The following is a 23,770-nucleotide window of genomic DNA, read 5'->3' as shown; positions in this document are numbered from 1 at the left end:
AGTGGTATTGACTAGGAATCATCTGTATTTCAGGTCTCATGAACGCTCTCATGGAATGGCTGCTGTTGGTATTGTTGCAATTATTGCCGGGGCTTCATTTTGGGAGATGTCACACACAACAAGTCACTGTAACGTGTGGGAGTAACAGTAACATATAGATACCTAAAAGAAAGCTCATTTAGATGTGTTGTGGTGTTAGGGGTGTTGTCGAGAAATTTGTTAAAGAGGGAAAGGAAACCAACTTTAGAGCATTGCAAAGAATTTCAAATCCAAGGGGCCTTGGGACAGAGCCTGGGGGGGGATTCCAAACCAAATGATCTTAGTAAACCATCCGGCATAGTTATACACATAGCTTAGTCCTACATGTGAAATGTCCCACTGAATAGGGCTTGTCTGTTATGTACATAAATAACAATCATGTTTTTCTCCCACCCAGCCTCTGGCATGCCACTATTGCCTTTAAAACACATGAGATGGGAGGGGAGAGATAAGGGCTGAAACATGCAGAAAGGCGATACATTGGCTCCCTTTCAGCTTTTATTTTCTCCCTACCATGGACGCCACACAGCCCTGCTGTTTCAAGCTCTCAGATGAAATAGAGCTCAGGGCCGTATAAGAAGTCAACCCCAGCTAATGCAAGTGGAAGGGGGAAACGTAGGGATAAAAGTTAATTTAATGGATGATTTGAGGGAAACGATGTGATCTTATGAAAAGCATGCTGGGTAATTTAATTAAATTGTCAGATTAATATTTGACCGTGTGCAGATGTTTATTGATGCTAGGAATGTCTTGATTTATGAGACATACATCGGTGTGAATGAATTGTGTGTGTGTGTATGTTTGGTTGTACTTTCTTTTGGCCAGTTCCTGAGTGTTGTCCAGTGGTCAGACTTGGCCACAGTCCTGAGGATGATTAAACTGTCACTGGTGATTTATGGACAGCGTTATTACAGCTTTTTAAACCAGTTTTTTTTTTTTTTTGTGATTTGTCAGCTTTCTAAACCCCTCTGAATTCAATCAATTTCCTGCTATGGCCTGAAGGGCAACTCCTATTGCACTCCTGAGCACACAACGCTGCCACCTGCCTATGTGGACACACACACACTTTAGCTCGCGCCCACAGACACACTTGTAACCACACACACACACACACACACACACACACACACACACACACACACACACACACACACACACACACACAGTGACTCATACAAATATACATTTAGATCAAGAAGGTAACATTACATTTTCTCTATTAAGGAACAATGCCAATCTGACAAGGATATGATGACTTTTGCAATGCACATCCAAGTGATCCTGAGAGAGAGAGAGAGAGATGTAAGCTGAGTAACCCTACTCCGAATCAATACACCCAGATGAATTTACCCTCCAATTGAACACCATCTGCCACATATATCGGCAGCAATCAGCCTCAGCTTTCCTGAACATCACAAACTATTAGCCTATAGCCTCAGAACAAATGACTCTCACAGGCACAAGCTTTCATCCACAAACCCTTAACCATCTCACCACATCAAACACCTTAAACAGTTGCTCAATAAACAGAATAAAGCAAGAATAAATAAATAAAGGGTCCTGGTGAACGTCAAACTGAAACATCAACAGCTGCGAATGCCTCTGTTCAATTAGCAGCCTGGAGGACACGCCAACTTGTGCCATGAGATTGATCCGATTACTGAAAAAGCAGCTGGTGAGTTTACCGTGCTTTAACTGAGACTACGTGGGGCTTCTCAGCTAATCCCCAGTATGTGAGATCAGTTTATCAGATGCAGTGTGTGCGCGCACGCTTGTATGCTAGTGCATGTGTGTGTGTCCGTAATCAGCTGGCGCCCTATGCGGGTCGCGTTCTTCACGAGATTGATACGATATGATATCTCTGTCCTTTATGAGAAGGGCAGCACACACACACACACACACACACACACACACACACACACACACACACACACACACACACACACACACACACACACACACACACACACACACACACACACACACACACACACACCACGTCCACAGAGACATGGAGAAAGGCAAATAAAAACGAGTGAGAGGAACGAGAGCATGAGAGCATGAGATACAGACAGAGTGCGAGACAGAGACAGAGAGAGTATCGTCCCGACACCCTTCTGTGTTAGTAATTACGGGGCTCTGTGAGTGGCGACCACATCGAGAGTGAAGGTTCAGTCGGGGGGGGGGCGCTCAAACAGAGATGCCATCTGGAGCTGCGCTTTCTGCAGAATAATAATTCTCCTTCTCACCCTTTGCTCCCTCCCTCTCTCTACAGTGTACCTGCTTTGTGTCCACCTACAGAGGTCTGATCGCAGCTAAATCAATTCATCACAAGTTGGACTTCAGCTCCAGTGGTCTGTGATGATGCCATCTCGGGGGGCACAAATAGGGAGATACATCTCAGGGGTCTGTTTCATTGGGGGACGAGGTGCCACATTTAGATGCCCAAACAGCGGGCAGCAGCTCATATCCCACTGTCGTTGTTGACTCTGGGGGCCCGCCGGGCGCAAACCAGCTGTGCCCTAATGAAAGCCTCCTGAAATCCCTAGCTCCGATTCTGCTGTCACACGCTCCCCGAAAAAGAGCAGGGACACTCGAGCAGCGGAAATCCCTGTCACGAAGAAGAGAAGAGGAGGAGGAGGAGAAAGGAGGAAGAGAAAAGAGGGACGAGGAGGAGGAGGAGGGGGGGGATGCTTACTCTGCACTGCCTGCTCTGGCACATACCCACTTCAATTAGCTCAGTGTGGCGGAGTGGTGGAGCTAGCAGAGCCTAGTAGCAGACCCAGTGGAGTATTTCTGAAAGCGCCTGTATGCTGGTGTAGACGGCTGCCACGCACGGTCTGATCAGGGAGACAGGGCTGACAGATCTCATCATCCACCCTGCTGCCTAATCACAGACAGCAGCGACGGCACACACACACACACCATATCTACAGTAAAATAGCAAGGCTGGTGCCTGTGTGATACACTGTACTGTGATTAGGGCAGGAGCTCAGACAATTATTCCAGGTCAGCTTGTGTACCGGTATATGCAATATGTACAGTGCATTCGGAAAGTATTCAGACCCCTCAACTTTTTCCACATTTTGTTTATGTTCCAGCTTTATTCTAAAATTGATTCAATTGTTATTTTTTTCCCCCTTCATCAATCTACACACAATGCCCCATAATGACAAAGCAAAAATAGGTTTTTAGAAAATGTTGTAAATGGAAGAAAAAAAAAAGAACTGAAATATCACATTTACTTAAGAATGTATCAGACCAGAGGATCTTGTTTCTCATGGTCTTAGAGTCTTTAGGTGCCCTTTGTCAAACTCCAAGAAGGCTGTCAGGTACCTTTTCCTCAGGAGTGGCTTCCGTCTGGCCACTACCATAAAGGCCTGATTTGTGGAGTGCTGCAGAGATGGTTGTCCTTCTGGAAGGTTCTCCCATCTCCACAAAGGAACTCTGGAACTCTGTCAGAGTGACCATCGGGTTCTTGGTCACCTCCCTGACCAAGGCCCTTCTCCCCTGATTGCTCAGTTTGGCCAGGTGGTCAGCTCTAGGAAAAGTCTTGGTGGTTCCAAACTTCATCCATTTAAGAATGATGGAGGTCACTGTGTTCTTGGGGACCTTCAATGCTGCAGAAATGTTTTGGTACCCTTCCCCAGATCTGTGCCTCGACACAATCCTCTCTCGGAGCTCTACGGACAATTCCTTCGACCTCATGGCTTGTTTTTTGCTCTGACAACTGTGAGATCTTATATAGACAGGTGTGTGCCTTTCCAAATCATGTCCAATCAATTGAATTTACCACAAATGGACTCTAATCAAGTTAAAGAAACATCTCAAGGATGATGAATGGAAACAGGATGCACCTGGGCTCAATTTCAAGTCTTATAGCAAAGGGTCAGAATACTTACGTAAATAAGGTATGTGTTTTTTATTTGTAATACATTTGCAAACATTTCTATAAACCTGTTTTAGCTTGGTCATTATGGGGTATTGTGTGGAGATGGATGAAATACAATTTTTTTTCATTAATTTCAGAATAAGGCTGTAACGTAACAAAATGTGGAAAAAGTCAAGGGATCTGAACACTTTCCGAATGCACTGTATGTATAAGGTAGTATTGAATGTGTTTGTATGTGTGTAAGTGCATGGGTATTGTGACGGATCCCTCCGGAACTTTCATTACGCACACCTGTCCCCTATTCCCAGTGATTAGTAATTGTATAAGTGTGCCCTTGGTTTACCATTGTCCTGTCGATTATTGTTACAAGAATAAATCAAATCAAATTTTATTTGTCACATGCGCCGAATACAACAGGTGTTACAGAGAAATGCTTACTTAACCAACGATGAAGTTAAGAAAATACTGAAAAAAAAGTTAAAAAAAAAGAGATAAGAAAAACAAATAAATAATTAAAGAGCAGCAGTAAATAACAACAGCGGGGCTATATACAGGGGGTACCGGTACAGATTCAATGTGTCAATCTGCGGGGGCACAGGTGTAGAGGTAATTGAGGTAATGAAGTACATGTAGGTAGAGTTATTAAAGTGGCTATGTAATAACAGAGAGTAGCAGCAGCGTAGTGGGGGGGGAGTCTTTGACGATTTTTAGGGCCTTCCTCTGACACCGCCTGGTATAAAGGTCCAGGATGGCAGGAAGCTTGGCCCCGGTGATGTTCTTGGCCATACGCACTACCCTCTGTAGTGCCTTGCGGTCGGAGCCCGAGCATTTGCCATACCAGGCAGTGATGCAACCCGTCAGGATGCTCTCGATGGTGCAGCTGTAAAACTGTTTGAGGATCTGAGGACCCATGCCAAATCTTTTCAGTCTGCTGATGGGGAATAGGTTCTCTCTGACCCTTATTACGCATTCCTGAGCCTGTCTCCCAAATCATTCATACCAATGTGACAGGTATACTGTACCAAGCTGCTTTTGAGCAGTTGCTGCCTCAGGAGGTGCTAACACAAAGGAAATTATGATTCTCAATGGTGATGGCTAATGTGTGCCAGCAGAGAGGATTGTGCTGGGCTGAACATGGAGGGAAGCATATGGACACAGCGCCACAGTGACATGGATGCCACATGCCCCGGAGCTGGCCTGACGGGCTCACTACCATCTCTCTACAGGCCTGGGCAAAGACAAACTGGAGGAAAGACACGCAGATAGACACTGAATTAGAGTGACACCCGAGCCACGGCCTGTTCATCCCGCTACCATCTAGAAGGCAGAGATAGTACAGATGCATCAAAGGTGGGAATGAGAGACTGATAAACAGCTTCTATCTCCAGGCCATCAGACTGTTAAACAGTCACCACTAGCTGGCTTCTGCCCAGTACCCTGCCCTGAAACTTAGACACTGTGACTAGCCGGCTACCACCCACTACTCTACCCTGTACCTTGACTGCTCCCATTGAACACTGGTCATTTTACTAATGTTTACATACTGTTTTACACACTTTATATGTATATACTGTATTCTAGTCATGGTCATTCTATATAACTACTGCTGTACACACCTGTTCTACTCACATACTGTCCATACACACACACACACAATTATATATATATATATATATATATAGACTGTTTATATATATATATATATATATATATATATACACCGGACTCTGACATTGCAAATTCATTTTTTATTATGTGTGTATTGTTTTGTATTTCTAGGTATTACCACAGTGTTGGAGCTAGAAACATAAGCATTTCACTGCCCCTGCGATAAATTCTGCAAATCTGTGTACGCGACCAATGAACTAGGATTTGAATAGAGATACTGAGAGACACTGAGATAGAGTAAGACACTCATGCTATGAGATACTGAGCTAATGTTAGACGCTCAGAGACATTGAGCTAATGTGAGACGCTCAGCGACATTGAGAGAATGCGAGACGCTCAGCGACAATGAGACTGTGAGATACTGAGATACTGAACAGGCCACATTTGGTTAATTTACAACTATGGTTAAAGCTTGCACAAATATTAGTAGGCAGTTATGCTGACCCGTGGTCAGATTTAGCCACACAGCTAAGGCAAATATACGAGATACAAACTGCGCTCAGTGATTTCCTTTCTGGATGAACACAGCAACATACTGATGAAACATTCCTGCACTGTTCTGCATGCTCTGGCTTAGGCTGACATAATTGGGTCGGGCTGTCACGAGACATGCGGTTAAGGAGTTAATGGTTTAATGCTTGTTATTGAGTGGCGGCAGATATCACATGTTTTTGAGGAAGGGAGGTCAGACGGAGGATCCGTCCAAATTAGCGACAAACATTATCAGCTAGCTCTAAGGAAGAAAAATAAATACATTTCAGTCTAAATAAAACGATTTAGCGTTGCATATCTGGACAGAAATAACATTTCAGGGCAGAAATCAAACGTTGTGAGCAGTATGAGAACTCAGCTTAACAAATTCAGAAGAGATCATTTACACTTCTCAACCTCAATGTTCCAACTAAAGATAGGCCTACAGTATTTCAACGAATCTAACATCTTGCAGCCGAAATTTAAGACACTTATAATCCACCTTCAAAAGTGTAAAGAATCATCTCTCTCTCCTTTGAGCCCTTAGTGAGCCGAGATAATTGAGGTCAAGGACTGCTCATTTTTCACAGCCGGGTCTTGATGCTCTTTATCAGCATTAAACTAGACGGTCTAATAGATGGTTCATTAGGTGGATACCTTTGAATATCCTTTAGAGTGGACTTGGGCACCAGCCCAGAACATTTGAAAATCACCTCAGAAAAGTGAGAAAATAAGGAACCTCCAACTCCTACCACACCTTGAACTTTGAGCTGCTGACAGAGGGAAAACACATCAATCTTTTAGATTCCCCAAGCAAACAACAATTCCAGAATGTGTTGAAGCGTTAACTTTGTGTCGAGAAGTGGAAGAAAAATAGCCCGTGCTCAAAAAGAGGCTGACACAAAAGACCTACAGTCTTGAAAGGTTGAAACACTCACAGTCTCACAGCGCTATTCTTTATTGGCTTTTGAAATGAATTACAGCAGGGTAATTAACATTGCAGTATCCGTACAGGTGGTCCAGTCTAACTTATGCGCTTTGATTTGAAAAGCAAGGGTAGACGGCGAGCCATCATTTGACATGAGCTAAACCAAACCCATAGCGCACGCAAGAGCACTTACTCAATCCCACATGCGACTCTCAGATGAAGATATCAACCTTAAACCTTTAGGATGTCACTTCCTCGAGAATCATTTGTTTACCTCAATCCATCTGAGGGGAAGCAGCGGAAGCAGCAAGAGCATGAGAAACCATGTGAGAGCAAAACCTAGCGATAAAAATGAGGTCACACATTACCTGAGCATCTCAGCTTTTTCACGTTTCAATAAAAAGGTTTCATCCATTTTTTCACATGCTCTTTTTCATGCCCACCCCTCAGTGGGTATAAAGCCCATAGAAATTAATTGAATAACATATTCATAAATGGCAAAAAGGACAGTCCAAAAAATCTATCATAAGAAACAAGGTTTTGAAGTGTCCTACATTTAGGAGATATAAGAAAACACAGGAAAAATATATACTGCTAAAAAAAATAAAGGGAACACTAAAATATCACATCCTAGATCTGAATGAATGAAATAATCTTATTAAATACTTTTTTCTTTACATAGTTGAATGTGCTGACAACAAAATCACACAAAAATAATCAATGGAAATCCAATTTAATCAACCCATGGAGGTCTGGATTTGGAGTCACACTCAAAATTAAAGTGGAAAACCACACTACAGGCTGATCCAACTTTGATGTAATGTCCTTAAAACAAGTCAAAATGAGGCTCAGTAGTGTGTGTGGCCTCCACGTGCCTGTATGACCTCCCTACAACGCCTGGGCATGCTCCTGATGAGGTGGCGGATGGTCTCCTGTGGGATCTCCTCCCAAACCTAGACTAAAGCATCCGCCAACTCCTGGACAGTCTGTGGTGCAACGTGGCGTTGGTGGATGGAGCGAGACATGATGTCCCAGATGTGCTCAATTGGATTCAGGTCTGGGGAACGGGCGGGCCAGTCCATAGCATCAATGCCTTCCTCTTGCAGGAACTGCTGACACACTCCAGCCACATGAGGTCTAGCATTGTCTTGCATTAGGAGGAACCCAGGGCCAACTGCACCAGCATATGGTCTCACAAGGGGTCTGAGGATCTCATCTCGGTACCTAATGGCAGTCAGGCTACCTCTGGCGAGCACATGGAGGGCTGTGCGGCCCCCCAAAGAAATGCCACCCCACACCATCACTGACCCACCGCCAAACCGGTCATGCTGGAGGATGTTGCAGGCAGCAGAACGTTCTCCACGGCGTCTCCAGACTCTGTCACGTCTGTCACATGTGCTCAGTGTGAACCTGCTTCATCTGTGAAGAGCACAGGGCGCCAGTGGCGAATTTGACAATCTTGGATTTCTCTGGCAAATGCCAAACGTCCTGCACGGTGTTGGGCTGTAAGCACAACCCCCACCTATGGACGTCGGGCCCTCATACCACCCTCATGGAGTCTGTTTCTGACCGTTTGAGCAGACACATGCACATTTGTGGCCTGCTGGAGGTCATTTTGCAGGGCTCTGGCACTGCTCCTCCTGCTCCTCCTTGCACAAAGGCGGAGGTAGCGGTCCTGCTGCTGGGTTGTTGCCCTCCTACGGCCTCCTCCACGTCTCCTGATGTACTGGCCTGTCTCCTGGTAGCGCCTCCATGCTCTGGACACTACGCTGACAGACACAGCAAACCTTCTTGCCACAGCTCGCATTGATGTGCCATCCTGGATGAGCTGCACTACCTGAGCCACTTGTGTGGGTTGTAGACTCCGTCTCATGCTACCACTAGAGTGAAAGCACCGCCAGCATTCAAAAGTGACCAAAACATCAGCCAGGAAGCATAGGAACTGAGAAGTGGTCTGTGGTCACCACTGCAGAACCACTCCTTTATTGGGGGTGTCTTGCTAATTGCCTATAATTTCCACCTGTTGTCTATTCCATTTGCACAACAGCATGTGAAATTTATTGTCAATCAGTGTTGCTTCCTAAGTGGACAGTTTGATTTCACAGAAGTGTGATTGACTTGGAGTTACATTGTGTTGTTTAAGTGTTCCCTTTATTTTTTTGAGCAGTGTATATATACACACAGTACCAGTCAAAAGTTGACACACATACTCATGGGGCGGCAGGTAGCCCAGTGGTTAGATCAAATCCCCGAGCTGACAAGGTAAAAAAATCTGTCGTTCTGCCCCTGAGCAAGGCAGTTAACCCACTGCTCTCCGGGTGCCTGAAGATGTGGATATCGATTAACCTGATAGGGCTAGGGGGCAGTATTGACACGGCCGGATAAAAAACGTACCCGATTTAATCTGGTTACTACTCCTGCCCAGTAACTAGAATATGCATATAATTATTGGCTTTGGATAGAAAACACCCTAAAGTTTCTAAAACTGTTTGAATGGTGTCTGTGAGTATAACAGAACTCATATGGCAGGCCAAAACCTGAGAAGATTCCATGCAGGAATTGGCCTGTCTGACAAGTTGTTGTTCATCTTGGCTCTTTTTATTGAAGACTGAGGATCTTTGCTATAACGTGACACTTCCTACGGCTCCCATAGGCTCTCAGAGCCCGGAAAAAGCGGAATGATATCGAGGCAGCCTCTGGCAGAAACACATTATCGCGTTTGGCAAGTGGCCGATCAGAGTACTATGGGCTTAGGCGCGTGCCCGAGTCGACCCCATGCTTTATTTTCTTTCGTCTGTTTACCTAAACGCAGATTCCCGGTTGGAATAATATCGCTTTTTTACGAGAAAAATTGCATAAAAATTGATTTTAAACAGCGGTTGACATGCTTCGAAGTAGAATTTTTTTGTCACGAAATGCGCCATGCTCGTCACCCTTATTTACCCTTTCGGATAGTGTCTTGAACGCACGAACAAAACGCCGCTATTTGGATATAACAATGGATTATTTGGGACCAAACCAACATTTGTTATTGAAGTAGAAGTCCTGGGAGTGCATTCTGACGAAGAACAGCAAAGGTAATAACATTTTTCTTATAGTAAATCTGACTTTGGTGAGTGCTAAACTTGCTGGGTGTCTAAATAGCTAGCCCTGTGATGCCGGGCTATCTACTGAGAATATTGCAAAATGTGCTTTCACCGAAAAGCTATTTTAAAATCGGACATATCGAGTGCATAGAGGAGTTCTGTATCTATAATTCTTAAAATAATTGTTATGTTTTTTGTGAACGTTTATCGTGAGTAATTTAGTAAATTCACCGGCAGTGTTCGGTGGGAATGCTAGTCACATGCTAATGTAAAAAGCTGTTTTTTGATATAAATATGAACTTGATTGAACAAAACATGCATGTATTGTATAACATAATGTCCTAGGGTTGTCATCTGATGAAGATCATCAAAGGTTAGTGCTGCATTTAGCTGTGGTTTGGGTTTATGTGACATTATATGCTAGCTTGAAAAATGGGTGTCTGATTATTTCTGGCTGGGTACTCTGCTGACATAATCTAATGTTTTGCTTTAGAGGTTAAGGCAGAGCCCCGCACCTCTCTAATTCAGAGGTGTTGGGTTAAATGCAGAAGACACATTTCAGTTGAATACATTCCAGGGTTTTTCTTTATTTTACTATTTTCAACATTCTACAATAATAGTGAAGACATCAAAACTATGAAATAACACATATGGAATCATGTAGTAACCAAAAAAAGTGTTAAACATATTTAAGATTCTTCAAAGTAGCCACACTTTGCTTTGATGACAGCTTTGCACACTCTTGGCATTCTCTCAACCAGCTTCATGAGGTAGTCACCTGGAATGCATTTCAATTAACCTGTCTGGGCTAGGGGGCAGTAATTTCACGGCCGGATGAAAAACGTACCCAATTTAAACAGGTTACTGCTCTGGCCCAGAAACTAGAATATGCATATTAATAGTAGATTTGGATAGAAAACACTCTGAAGTTTGTAAAACTGTTTGAATGGTGTCTGTGAGTATAACAGAACTCATATGGCAGGCAAAAACCTGAGAAAAATCCAAGCAGGAAGTGAAAAGTCTGAGAATTGTAGTTCTTCTTTTGATTCTCTATCGAAGCTACAGTGTCTGTGGGGTGACGTTGCACTTCCTAAGGCTTCCATTGACTGTCTAAAGCCTTCAGAAAGCATTTTCCTGTCATTGGGCAGATAATAGGAGCTCAGTTACTGAGTGGTCTGCCTGGCAACAAAGGGATTGGATATACGCGGTCACGCCGTTCCTTCTTTTTCTTCTTGAATGAATATGCTATCGTCCGGTTGGAATATTATCGCAATTTTACGTTAAAAATACCATAAAGATTGATTTTAAACAGCGTTTGACATGCTTCTAAGTACGGTAATGGAACATTTTGACTTTTCGTCTGTCGTTCCGCGCTCACGCGTTATGCCTTTGGATAAGTGATCTGTACACACGAACAAAACGGAGGTATTTGTAAATATGGATTATTTCGAACAAAAACAACATTTCTTGTGGATGTAGCAGTCCTGGGAGTGCATTCTGACGAAGATCAGCAAAGGTAAGAGAATATTTCTAATACTAATTTTGAGTTTAGGTTACCCCGAACTTGGCGGGTGTCTGAATAGCTCACCATGATGGCTGAGCTATGTACTCAGAATATTGAAAAATGTGCTTTCTCCGTAAAGCTATTTTAAAATCTGACACAGCGGTTGCATCCAGGGGTAGTCTATCTACAATTCTTAAAATAATTGTTATATATTTTGTCAACGTTTATGATGAGTATTTTTGTAAATTGATGTGCACATTCACCGGTCGTTTTGGTGGGAATACATTTTCTGAACATCACGCGCCAAAGTAAAATGCTGTTTTTGGATATACATATGAACTTTATCGAACAAAACATACATGTATTGTGTAACATAATGTCCTAGGAGTGTCATCTGATGAAGATCGTCAAAGGTTAGTGCTTCATTTAGCTGTGTTTTGGGTTTTATTGACACATGTCCTTGCTTGGAAAATGTCTATGTGATTATTTTTGTCTATGTACTCTCCTAACATAATCTAATGTTTTGCTTTCGCTGTAAAGCCTTTTTGAAATCGGACAATGTGGTTAGATTAACGAGAAGTTTATCTTTAAAATGGTGTAAAATAGTTGTATGTTTGAGAAAGTTGAATAATGACATTTTGTTGTTTTTGAATTTGCCGCCCTGATATTTCACTGGCTGTGTCCCGCCTAGCCCATAGAAGTTAACACAAGGAAGGGGTGGTATACAGAAGATAGCATATTTGGTAAAAGACCAAGTCCATATTATGGCAAGAAGAGCTCAAATAAGCAAAGAGAAATGACAGTCTATCATTACTTTAAGACATGAAGGTCAGTCAATCTGGAACATGTCAAGAACTTTTAACGTTTCTTCAAGTGCAGTCGCAAAAACCATCAAGCACTATGATGAAATTGGCTCTCATGAGTACTGCCCCAGGAAAGGAAGACCCAGAGTTACCTCTGCAGCAGAGGATAAGTTCATTAGAGTTACTAGCCTCAGAAATTGCAGCCCAAATAAATGCTTCACAGAGTTCAAGTAACAGACACATCTCAACATCAACTGTTCAGAGGAGACTGTGTGAATCAGGCCTTCATGGTTGAATTGCTGCAAAGAAACCACTACTAAAGGACACCAATAATAAGAAGAGACTTGCTTGGGCCAAGAAACACAAGCAATGGACATTTGACTGGTGGAAATCTGTCCTTTGGTCTGATGAGTCCAAATTTGAGATTTTTGGTTTCAACCGCCGTGTCTTTGTGAAACGCAGAGGAGGTGTGATGGTGTGGGGGTGCTTTGCTGGTGACACTGTCTGTGATTTATTTAGAATTCAAGGCACACTTAACCAGCATGGCTACCACATCATTCTGCAGCGATACGCCATCCCATCTGGTTTGCGCTTAGTGGGACTATCATTTGTTTTTCAACAGGACAATGACCCAAAACACACCTTGAAGGCTATGCAAGGGCTATTTGACCAAGAAGGAGAGTGATGGAGTGCTGCATCAGATGACCTGGCCTCCACAATCCCCCGACCTCAACCCAATTGAGATGGTTTGGGATGAGTTGGACCACAGAGTGAAGGAAAAGCAGCCAAAAAGTGCTCAGCATGTGTGGAAACTCCTTCAACACTGTTGGAAAAGCATTCCAGCTAAAGCTGGTTGAGAGAATGCCAAGAGTGTGCAAATATAAAATCAAAAATATATTTTGATTTGTTAAACACTTTTTGGTTACGACATGATTCCATATGTGATATTTGATAGTTTTGATGTCTCCACTATTATTCTACAATGTAGAACATAATAAAAATAAAGAAAAACCCTTGAATGAGTAGGTGTGTCCAACCTTTTGACTAGTACTGTATATATATGATTTTTTACACATACAGTGCCTTGTCACATCCTGACCATAGAGTGCTCTTATTTTCTATGGTAGAGTAGGTCAGGGCGTGACTGGCGGGTTTTATCTAGTTTATTTTTTCTATGTTGTGTTCTAGTTTCATTTTTCTATGTTGGGGTTTTTGTATGATTCCCAATTAGAGGCAGCTGATCATCGCTGTCTCTAATTGGGGATCATATTTAAGCAGTTGTTTTTCCCACTTGTGTTTGTGGGAGATTATTTTGAGTTAGTGCATGTTGCACCTCTTTCGTCACAGTTTGTGTTTTGTTTGTAGTTTATTGTTTGTTTTGCAAAGTTTCACATTAAAATAAAAAATGTGGAACGATACCCACGCTGCGCTTTGGGCTCCTTCCTACGACGAACGTGATATGCCTTCGGAAAGAATTCAGACCCCTTTACTTTTTCCACATTGTTACGTTACAGCCTTATTCAAAAAAATAGACCTCAGCAATCTACACACAACACCCCATAATGACAAAGTGAAAACAGGTTTGTAGAAATGTTGGCAAATGTATTAAAAGTAAAAACAAAAATACCTAATTTACCTACTATTCAAACCCTTTGCTATGAGACTTGAAATTGAGCTCAGGTGCATCCTGTTTCCATTGATCATCCTTGAGATGTTTCTACAACTTGATTGGAGTCCACCTGTGGTAAATTCAATTGATTGGACATGATTTCGAAAGGCACAGACCTGTCTATATAAGGTCCCACAGTTGACAGTGCATGTCAGAGCAAAATAAAAATTAGGTTGAAGGAATAGTCTGTAGAGTGCCGAGACAGGATTGTGTTGAGCCATAGATCTGGAAAAGGGTACTAAAAAATGTCTGCAGCATTGAAGGTCCCCAAGAACACAGTGGCCTCCATTCTTAAATAGAAGAAGTTTGGATCCACCAAGACTCTTCCTAGAGCTGGCCACCTGGCCAAACTGAGGCGCCTTGGTCAGAGAGGTGACCAAGAACCCAATGGCCACTCTGACAGAGCTCTAGAGTTCCTCTGTGGAGATGGGAGAACCTTCCAAAAGGACAACCATCTCTGCAGCACTCCACCAATCAGGCCTTTGTGGTAGAGTGGCCAGACGGAAGCCACTCCTCAGTAAAAGGCACATGACTGCCCACTTGGAGATTGCCTAAAGGCACCTAAAGACTCTCAGACCATGAAAAACAAGAGTATCTGCTCTGATGAAACCAAGATTGAACACTTTGGCCTGAATGCCAAGCATCACGTCTGGAGTAAACCTGGAACCATCCCTGCGGTGAAGCATGGTGGTGGCAGCATCATGCTTTGGGGATGTTTTTCAGCGGCAGGGATAGAGGGCAAAATGAACGGAGCAAAGTATAGAGAGATCCTTGATGAAAACCTGCTCCAGCGCGCTCAGTACCTCAGACTGGGGTGAAGGTTCACCTTCCAACAGGACAATGACCCTAAGAAGACGGCCAAGACAACGCAGGAGTGGCTTCGGGACAAGTCTCTGAATGTCCTTCAGTGGCCCAGACAGAGCCAAGCCTTGAACCCGATCGAACATCTTTGGAGAGACCTGAAAATAGCTGTATAGCGATGCTCCCCATCCAACCTGACAGAGCTTGAGAGGATCTGCAGAGAAGAATGGTAGAAACTCTCCAAATACAGGTGTGCCAAGCTTTTAGCGTCATACCCAAGAATACTCGATGCTGTAATCACTGCCAAAGGTGCTTCAACATAGTACTGAGTAAAGGGTCTGAATACATATGTAAGTGTGTTATTTAAAAAAAACAAAATTAGCAAAAATCTCTACAAATCTGTATTTGCTTTGTCATTTTGGGGTATTGTGTGTAGATTGGTGAGGGGGGGAAATTATTTCATCAATTTTAGAATAACGCTGTAACGTAACAACGTGAAAAAAGTCAAGGGTCTGAATACTTTCCGAAGGCACTGAATTTAACCCCTTTTTTTGGGGAAGGCACAAAACTACCTTCATACTTCCATTTGTATTTTTAAACCGGTACCGGTTACCTTCAGATGAGTCATGTTACACTTGTGGGGGTCATAGAGGAGAACACCATTGTGTTGGTGAGAGTCTCCCCTTTCCAGAGTGGTCATAATAGCAGTAGCGGTGCGTGGGTAAAATAACTGGGGAAGCCTCTGTCCAGTTAAGTCCACAAAGCATATTGCATGTAGAGTAACAGACAGTTACATGACCTACAGTGTGGTCAAGCAAGTTAATGTTTTCGACATTTTCAGACCACTAAATAACTAGCGATTTAGAACCCCAGAGATTTGCCACAAGACGCAAAGAAAACAGCACAATTTCAACATCATCAAATCACCTCTGCTTAGTCTAATACAGAGACAACTAAAAGATACCACAAACAATTTAGTCCAATCAACGTGAGCTAAATATGATATGGCTAAACATGGTTATGATTTCTGTGTGTGTGTACGTGCGTGCGCATTCGTACAAGTAGAAAAACATGTTGACTCTCCCTACTTGTAGAGAAATGCCAACCTCATCCTCCTCTCTTTCATGTTGAAGAAACGGTCTATCACTCTGTCATACAGTACATGCTTTTATGTTTTGTTGTCCTAGGCTACCTGGCTAAAATGCTTGTTCGCTAGCCTACCTGGCTAAAATGCTTGTTCGCTAGCCTAACTTCCATTCATGGGCAATGTTAGCCAGTTAACATTAGCATTTTACATCTAGCTACATATTGAACTTCCATCCTCTCAGGCCAGGGGCACAACAATGTATGAATTAATGGTTGGATCTGAATCGCTGTTATAATCATTGGCCGTATAATCATACGGAGAATTAAGTAGAACCACAAGTCCAAATCCCTATCTCAATCCATGGCTAATTTAGGAAAGGTACAACTTTAACTAGCTGGCTAGCTAGCCACCGCAGGACAACAACCAAACGAAATGCAACAATTCAGTTTTCTGTCAATGACGTATGCTTTCAATGGGATTTGATAGGAGTGACTGCAAATCCAAGCTGGCTTCCCATGACACTTTTTTTCCGGTGCGCCAGGACCATTCACAGTTGAGCTCGCTCAGTTTAGCCCAACGCTAATTTTTTATATTTTATTTGTCACGAGAGGCCAGATGCTCGCTGGGTTCTCTTGCCTACAATGCTACGGACGGCAACAATGTCATACTCGTTTGGACCAGACAGCATCAGATAGATGGCCTACACATAGAGCGACAGAGGGGCGCTGTTTCGCTCGCTCGGATGCTTTCTCATGTGAGATACATTCAGCCTCTTGCGAATTGAAGGCAAATTATGAAACAGAGAGAGGAGAGATGAATAATTGTATGTTTAAAAAAAAAAACTCTTGGTCAATTTTATGGGAAAGCCTGGCTTCCCTTGGTATCCATGACTACACACCACTGCATAATAGTTTTGTAAGCCAAACCGTTCGGACGCTACAGATGTTTTCGCAAGCGCGACTTCGCCGGAGGCGGTGGATTGAGACGCATCCAACGACAAAAAGAGATCTCTTGACTTAAACTGACGGATTTTGATGGGGATTTCTTTATTATGTTACTTAGACTGACGCACCGGTGCGTCAATCGACTCTAGGGGGTTTAAAGGGATGAGGGAAAGCCTCTATCGCTTTACGTGACTGACCTGGTAGGGACCTGCCCTCTATCTATGATGAGCCAATATCATACCTAGTCTATCTGCCACAGCAGGTTGAGGTACTCTAGGTGTAATTCTAACCTGTTGATACAGACTGAATACAGAGGGTAAGATGTGCTTTTTAAACATGTACAAGGGATGTCACAGGTTTTGACCCAAGCATAGACAACAACACACCGTATCAACTAACCCAAAAAAAAAATCACAAGCTTCGCCATCTTTATCCCTAAGATAACCTTTTCCCCGTCTCTCCTAATGCTGCAGTGCATACCCTAAGTAAGAGACGGAGCGGTTACTCCACAATACAGGGACAGGATCTGAATAAATTGATTTTGAGCCCCCCACCAAACCCTACTTCACTTCTGAAATGAATTAATTACTCCAATTATGTGATGAATAGAACCACTTAGTCTAATTGTGAGATGAGTTGGAAGGTTTCTCTGGTCTCTCTGGGACTCCTTGATGCTTGAGAGAGAGAGAGAGAGAGAGAGAGAGAGAGAGAGAGGGATAGAGAAAAAGACAGAGAGAAAAAGAGAGAGTGATAAGGCCAGACAGAGATAGAAGAGCGAAAGAGACAGTGAGTCAGAGGCAGACACACAGTCACAATATGACGAGATATAAGGAGACTACACCTGAGATCAACCTGCATCCTTCCACAACTTTGAATGGCGAAGAGGAGACCTTTTGGAATGATCCCTCTGTGTGTGTTGATTACCACTCCCTGACGCAGTCAGCTCCTGTCTCTCTGGGACGCTGAGTGCGTTTAACGACCCCTGTTAGAGTCTTCTTCCTGTCACGCTAGTGAACCACTAACTATCCTGGGGAAGTAAACTTGTTTCTTGTTAACCGTCACTCTAGTGAAACATATGAACTCTTCAATGTGATTTCCCAGGATCGTTTCATGTGCTAGTGGTCCATATCAATAGAAAAGACAATAACAGCTAGCTAATAACTCAATGAAGATAAATGAGTTGTCAAACACTTTGGATACAGTTAATGTGGGCAATTCATTTTGGTTAAACAAAACATACAGTAGTGGCACCCAGTGGGGCGCGACACACACACACACCACACACACCTTAAAAGTTATTCATCATAAGCTCCTTGGCCTTGCTCTCTCCCAGATCCTTCTTCTACTAACCTCTCCTCCCATCCATTTGAGTGTGTATTGGGGCTGGGGCATACAGAGTAGAGTACCAGAGTACCTATTGCGGTGATTCAATTCATCACCTTTATTACTGAGCGGAGCAGCCCTGCATGGCTGGCTGCACTGACGGTCCATTGAGAGCATTCATCTGCACTAACAGCGGCATCAGTCTGCGCATCAGTACGCAGCTGTGTCGTCTGCTCTGGGCCACCGCGCAGACAACATCACTCACAGATGACAGCTCAGGGCCGGGCTTAGTGCTCAGATGAGGGGGCTCATCTCACATACCCAGTAATGACTGGGACAACTTTAACCTGAGTCATATGGTCACTGATACTTTCTGACCATGACCATCTAGACATGGTTCGGTAGTAATGTCACTGCAACTGACATACTGACCACAATCGCTTGCCCAGGACACACCTAGCTAGCGTTATTAATTATCCAGGTGGTTCTGTGAGTTACCTTGCCGCACTTGAACGTCACTGGAGAAAAACACAAACTAATAGCAAGTACACACACACAATAGCCTTTTTCCTTGTGGGGACTGGCGAAATGCCCACACTTGTCCGAATGTCCCTTGTTTTTAACTCTCCTTTTGAGGACTTCTGGTCCCCACAAGGATGGTAAGACCAAAAAACACACACACACACACACACACACACACACACACACACACACACACACACACAATCTATTATCAGTTCTCAGTCACAGCCGATGCACACAGGTGCACCGGGGTTATCAGACAGCCATCTCCTACAAACGCATCCTCTGTGGGATGAGATATAGCCCTCCATCACCATCAGTGATGCGGCTGCGTTTCCATACTCATTTATCTCTTTTCATTCTTCACCGCAGACCACAGCAGATCACAACAGAGGGGAGAAGAAAACACCGTCTCGGAGCGTCACGTATGATCAACGTTGCGGCCAAGCACAAGCTGTAGATGATATTTTATACGCCAGCCCTCTACGACCCCCCTCCCCCCCTCTAGAAAGCGGAATAACGCTGAGGTCTGCAAAATCCAGTGATTTAGCGTCGCTCGGCTGATACCGGCATTGGAAAAGCACAGCTACAGACTGGCGCTATGGGGATTTGTATACTAGGTCAATTCACCCTACCTATAACAAATCCGATTGTACACATTACCGCAGATGCATACGTGTAGCCAGATCACGCAAGCAATAATCCATCCCACACTATTACTGTAACACTGCCCACACACTGGTCGAATCAACGTTGGCTCCATGTCTTTTCAATGACATTACGTTGAACCAACGTGTAATAGATGTTGATTTGACGTCTGTGCCCAGTGGTTGGCGTCACTCACTAATCCAGTCCGCATACAGTGAATGCACAGGGAACATAGGCTAAATCAATTGATGATTGGAATGATTATTATTTACAAAATGTCCTGTTGATCAAATAAAACGCACACATGCACAGGCACACACGCGGGCACACACAGCTAAGGGGAATGGGGGGGGGGTGCTGAGTCAACTACACCTCAGCTACATGTCATTTGTGGTATTATTGGAGGTCAGAACTGAGTGTGCTAGTGGAAGTGAAACTAGTGTCTCAATCCGCCCCACCGTCTATCTGGCCAAAGGGTGCGTGCACTGACTCAGAGATCTCTCTGTCTGTCTGCACATCACATCCCAGCACTTAAACAGACCTGGTTTATCAGCCACATACAGAACAGACTAACGGGAAGACACAAACTGACAGCAACGCTCACAAATGTATACTTGCGAACCCACTCGGACGCGCACACGGAAAATAATCTGATTTGCGTGATGTGTACTATACGACTGAGTGGTGAAGAGTTTCTGTAAATTGGCCATCCAATTAGTGCTGAGACCGTAGGCACGCTTTTCTCAGTTCTAATAGTAGTGCCTAGTATTGAGCACAGCCATGCAGCGAAAGGGGAAGTGAAGGAGAGAGTTCTTCAGAATAGTGTTCAGTGCATCGGAACTCTAATGTACTACGGGGGCTTTACATGTATATCACACTGTGTGTGTGTGTGTGTGTGTGTGTGTGTGTGTGTGTGTGTGTGTGTGTGTGTGTGTGTGTGTGTGTGTGTCTTTATGTATCCTATGGTCTCCGGGAATGTATTCACGTTAGGCCTACGTTTCTCTTTCTTGTGCGTCCTGTGGAATAAACACAGAAATCTTTCCAGATGAGCGGGAGTGCTGTGTGAAGCGGAGGGATCGGCTTTCCTCACACACAGCTGCGTTCCAGCACCACCCAAACCCTCCGCCCCTCACTCACACCAGCACGGCCTGCAGCTCCATCAAGCACCGATGCTTCAGACCAAAACCAAGGCGAAAATGCAGGAACTCGTGAGAGAGAGCGTCCGTGATTAACCCAGCCCACTAGACGAGTTAGACCCCTTCGAGAACACGTGGGTGGAGGCTGTGGGGCTTCTCGTCTGAGCTGAGAATCGAATGGTAAGGATGATGATTTGTGAACATATGACATGACAGATTGACAATAATATACGGGGACATCCACTTTGGCTAAATTGGGTGTGTTTCTCCTTCACCGCTTAGCCCTCAATCAGCTGCAGTATAACATAGCTGCAGTATAACACTGACCACATGACAAACAGCAAAACTCTACAGAAAGCACTTGTTTTGCACACACATGGTAAATCAGATTTGACGTGGGCGGTTAGATGTACTTAAAGATGTGTTAGAAACCTTACCTCTCACTAAAAATACCAATATTTTATTCACGTGACAAGATGAGAGAAACACACGGGTAATGTTCAGAACGAAAACAACTGGGAACGTTGCAGATAGGCATACCTCAAATAGAGCCGACGTGATTCCTTATTCTACAGGTCAGAGATTCATGACTGTTCTAAACAGCCTACTTCTGTCTGAACGTTCTAAAACGTTGTGTCCTGCTGAACGCGCCCCTGAAATAGGAGGCGGAGGTATAGGTCTACCGCAGGGGTCCCGTGACGGTTTTGTTTTGGTCAAAACATACTGGTCAAAAAAGATAGAATTCAGCTAAAAATGTGTATAATTTATGAAAATCTGTTCCCAAATATTCCCGCAAATAAAAAAAGAGACATGTGACCGTGTCTCAATGTAATCAAGGTATGACAATATTTTTTTTTGGGGGGGGGGCTTAGTTGTGGTCAATTTGGCAGCAGACAAATTATTATTATTATTTTCTGGCTCCCCGTCCATTTGCTCTGATGAATATAGTTGACTACCCCTGGTCTAGGCATTGGGCAGTTCTACCTGTGGACATTACACATTCAATTGTCACGTTCCTCACAACCAATACTGTAGGATATAACCTAAATAAACGAATTCACTGGTACCTCATACACCCTAACAAAATCTCCTGAACTCACCAAAATATTTCTGAAATTGCTGGCATATAGCCTATGTAGGCAAATAGAAAATCATACAATTCTAATCTCAAAAAATCATCACTTCAAATAAAACCTCACAGGGTCTAATGAGGCATTCAAAAGTTTGATATATATAAAATAGTTTAGTAGGTCTAAATAATTTAAAAAGTGAAAGGTAGCAGAATGCCGAGGGGAAAATGGTACCCAAAGAGATGGGCGATAAAATGAGGTGAAGCCTAAACCGGGTGGGAGCCCCCTGGCGCCTCATCCACCAAATTCCCAACAGTCTCTCTAGCGCTCCAACACACGCATTATTGCCTATCTTTATCAACTACAATAAACATTATTGAAGGACACAAAATAAATAAACACGAAATGTAGACTAATAGCATGCGTTATTGTTTCAGTAATATTCTCTAATATTCTCAGGGGAAAATAGTTTTTTTTAAAGACGGTTTGGAGTGAGAAATGTTTCACTCTTCATTGCGCTGTAAGGATAACGGTGCAATTGGTTACAATATTGGCTGTGTAGGTAGGGACAAAGTATTAAACATTTCTTAAAAAAAAACAATGTTTTAAATGTAGTTAAAACGTTAGACTTTTCCCTCCACCTCATGCATTGTGAATTACCTTGAAATATAGTCCAAAAGCGATGTCTAGTTTAGGTTAACTCTAAAATAACTCTCTGAAGAATACGTGAATCACCAAACAGATTGTAATCTCTCTTTCTATTTAGGTAGGCTAGGGGTTTCACCTTTTAATCAAATGTTTTATGTCAACATGAGTGGGATTAAAGCACGCAAGAATACAAGTACTGGTGTGCTCTTCCGAGTGAAACGCCTGAAGGTTGTGAGGCTCGCATTAAACGAATGCAAACCAGGGTATTGGGAACTATTCACAACTGTAGACTAGCCTACTGTTGTGTCTGCATTGATATAATGATTTTTCCAATGCTGACAACACATTCACGTCTCTGTAAAACACATTGCTTATGATTTCAGTCCACAGAGGCAAAAAAAATGCTCCCCACATCGCACTATGTAAAAAGGGAAACAGCACTTTCACTATGACAGAATACGTATGTGGGATCCATGCCCACACTGTGACATAAGCTACCACACATGTAATGTTACCTTCATTTAGGGTGCTTGTCTATTCACACACATTGATCCCAAATTTACCTTCATCAAGCAGCCGTTCGAGGTGGTTAAAAATCCCGCAGAAGTTGGGTAGGCTGCTCATCAGTTTCTTATCATTCATGAGCTGCATGAGATAGTCTGGGGTAGGCTTCGGTTTCTCCTTCGTTTCCATTTCCCCAACCATATTCCCCAAAAAATGAACAAAAATCAGCCCCAAACAGAACAAAGGATGGAAAAAATATATATATACTGTATTTTGCTGGTAGGCTAAATGCGGTGAGCTGTTCTGTCTCCTGGTGTTGCGTTCAATTTCTTTACGCACTGCACTGCAATTCTACACCTTCTGGTTGTAAGCTTTTCTGAGGACAGGTGATAAAATAAAGAAAAAAGTCAATTAAAGGAAAAATAAAACAAAAATATGAAACGTCGGAGAGGTAGTTTTCTCTTTTTTAGTTGCCCTTATAGAAGTTATCGGCGTGAATAATCTACTCCCGCTGTGTCCACTGCGCTTGATTTATCATTTAAAACGATGTGTCTTCTGCTTTCTCCTACCGAGGTTCTTGAGGCTGTGAAAATGTCCCGTTCCCCAGAGCTTTCTGCGTGTTGTTATTTTGTGTGTCTGCACACTGAAAACGTCTGTCCCTCCTGTCTCTACTCTCGATAACAGAGCTTTTTCAATGAAGCTGGCATTCGGTCTCATGTAACCGTGTGGCCGTGCTTCGCCTGGGCTCGCTAGCCCGTCACATGACCACACTTCACAGCCGAGTTTCGCAGCGGAGAGCTGAGGCGCGCGCTCCACCGGGACCGAGTGTGGAGGGACAAATGCGTGTGCACATATTTACACAAAGCTAAACTAATTTCCTGCAACTCTACACATTTTGCCATAGGGCAGAGAGGAAAATGTGCAGTTTTATAGCTCACCTCATGCTTTTCTACACATTTTACCACGAGGCTGAGAGAAAAAGTACACATTTTCAAGCTAATTAAAGCTTAAATATAGGTGTGTTGAC

At 43.4% G+C, this 23,770-nt stretch overlaps 1 protein-coding gene across 4 annotated transcripts in view; it reads right to left on the bottom strand.

Moving 5' to 3' along the window:
* The window catches only part of LOC106605787 (protein quaking), a 104,725-nt gene extending 81,157 nt beyond the window's left edge, over window positions 1–23,568 (bottom strand). For all 4 annotated transcript variants that reach the window (XR_006770183.1, XM_014201744.2, XM_014201737.2 and 1 more), the window contains exon 1: window positions 22,803–23,568. Coding sequence is in view for 3 of the 4 variants with exons in the window: in XM_014201744.2 (XP_014057219.1) it covers window positions 22,803–22,944 (142 nt within the window). In the remaining variant the exon portion in view is untranslated. The remainder of the gene's footprint in view (window positions 1–22,802) is intronic.
* Window positions 23,569–23,770: the final 202 nt, after the last annotated feature.

The sequence above is a fragment of the Salmo salar genome, chromosome ssa01 (genome assembly GCF_905237065.1).
Source record: "Salmo salar chromosome ssa01, Ssal_v3.1, whole genome shotgun sequence".
NCBI classification, from domain to species: domain Eukaryota; kingdom Metazoa; phylum Chordata; class Actinopteri; order Salmoniformes; family Salmonidae; genus Salmo; species Salmo salar.
This window is presented reverse-complemented; position numbering and strand designations above follow the sequence as displayed.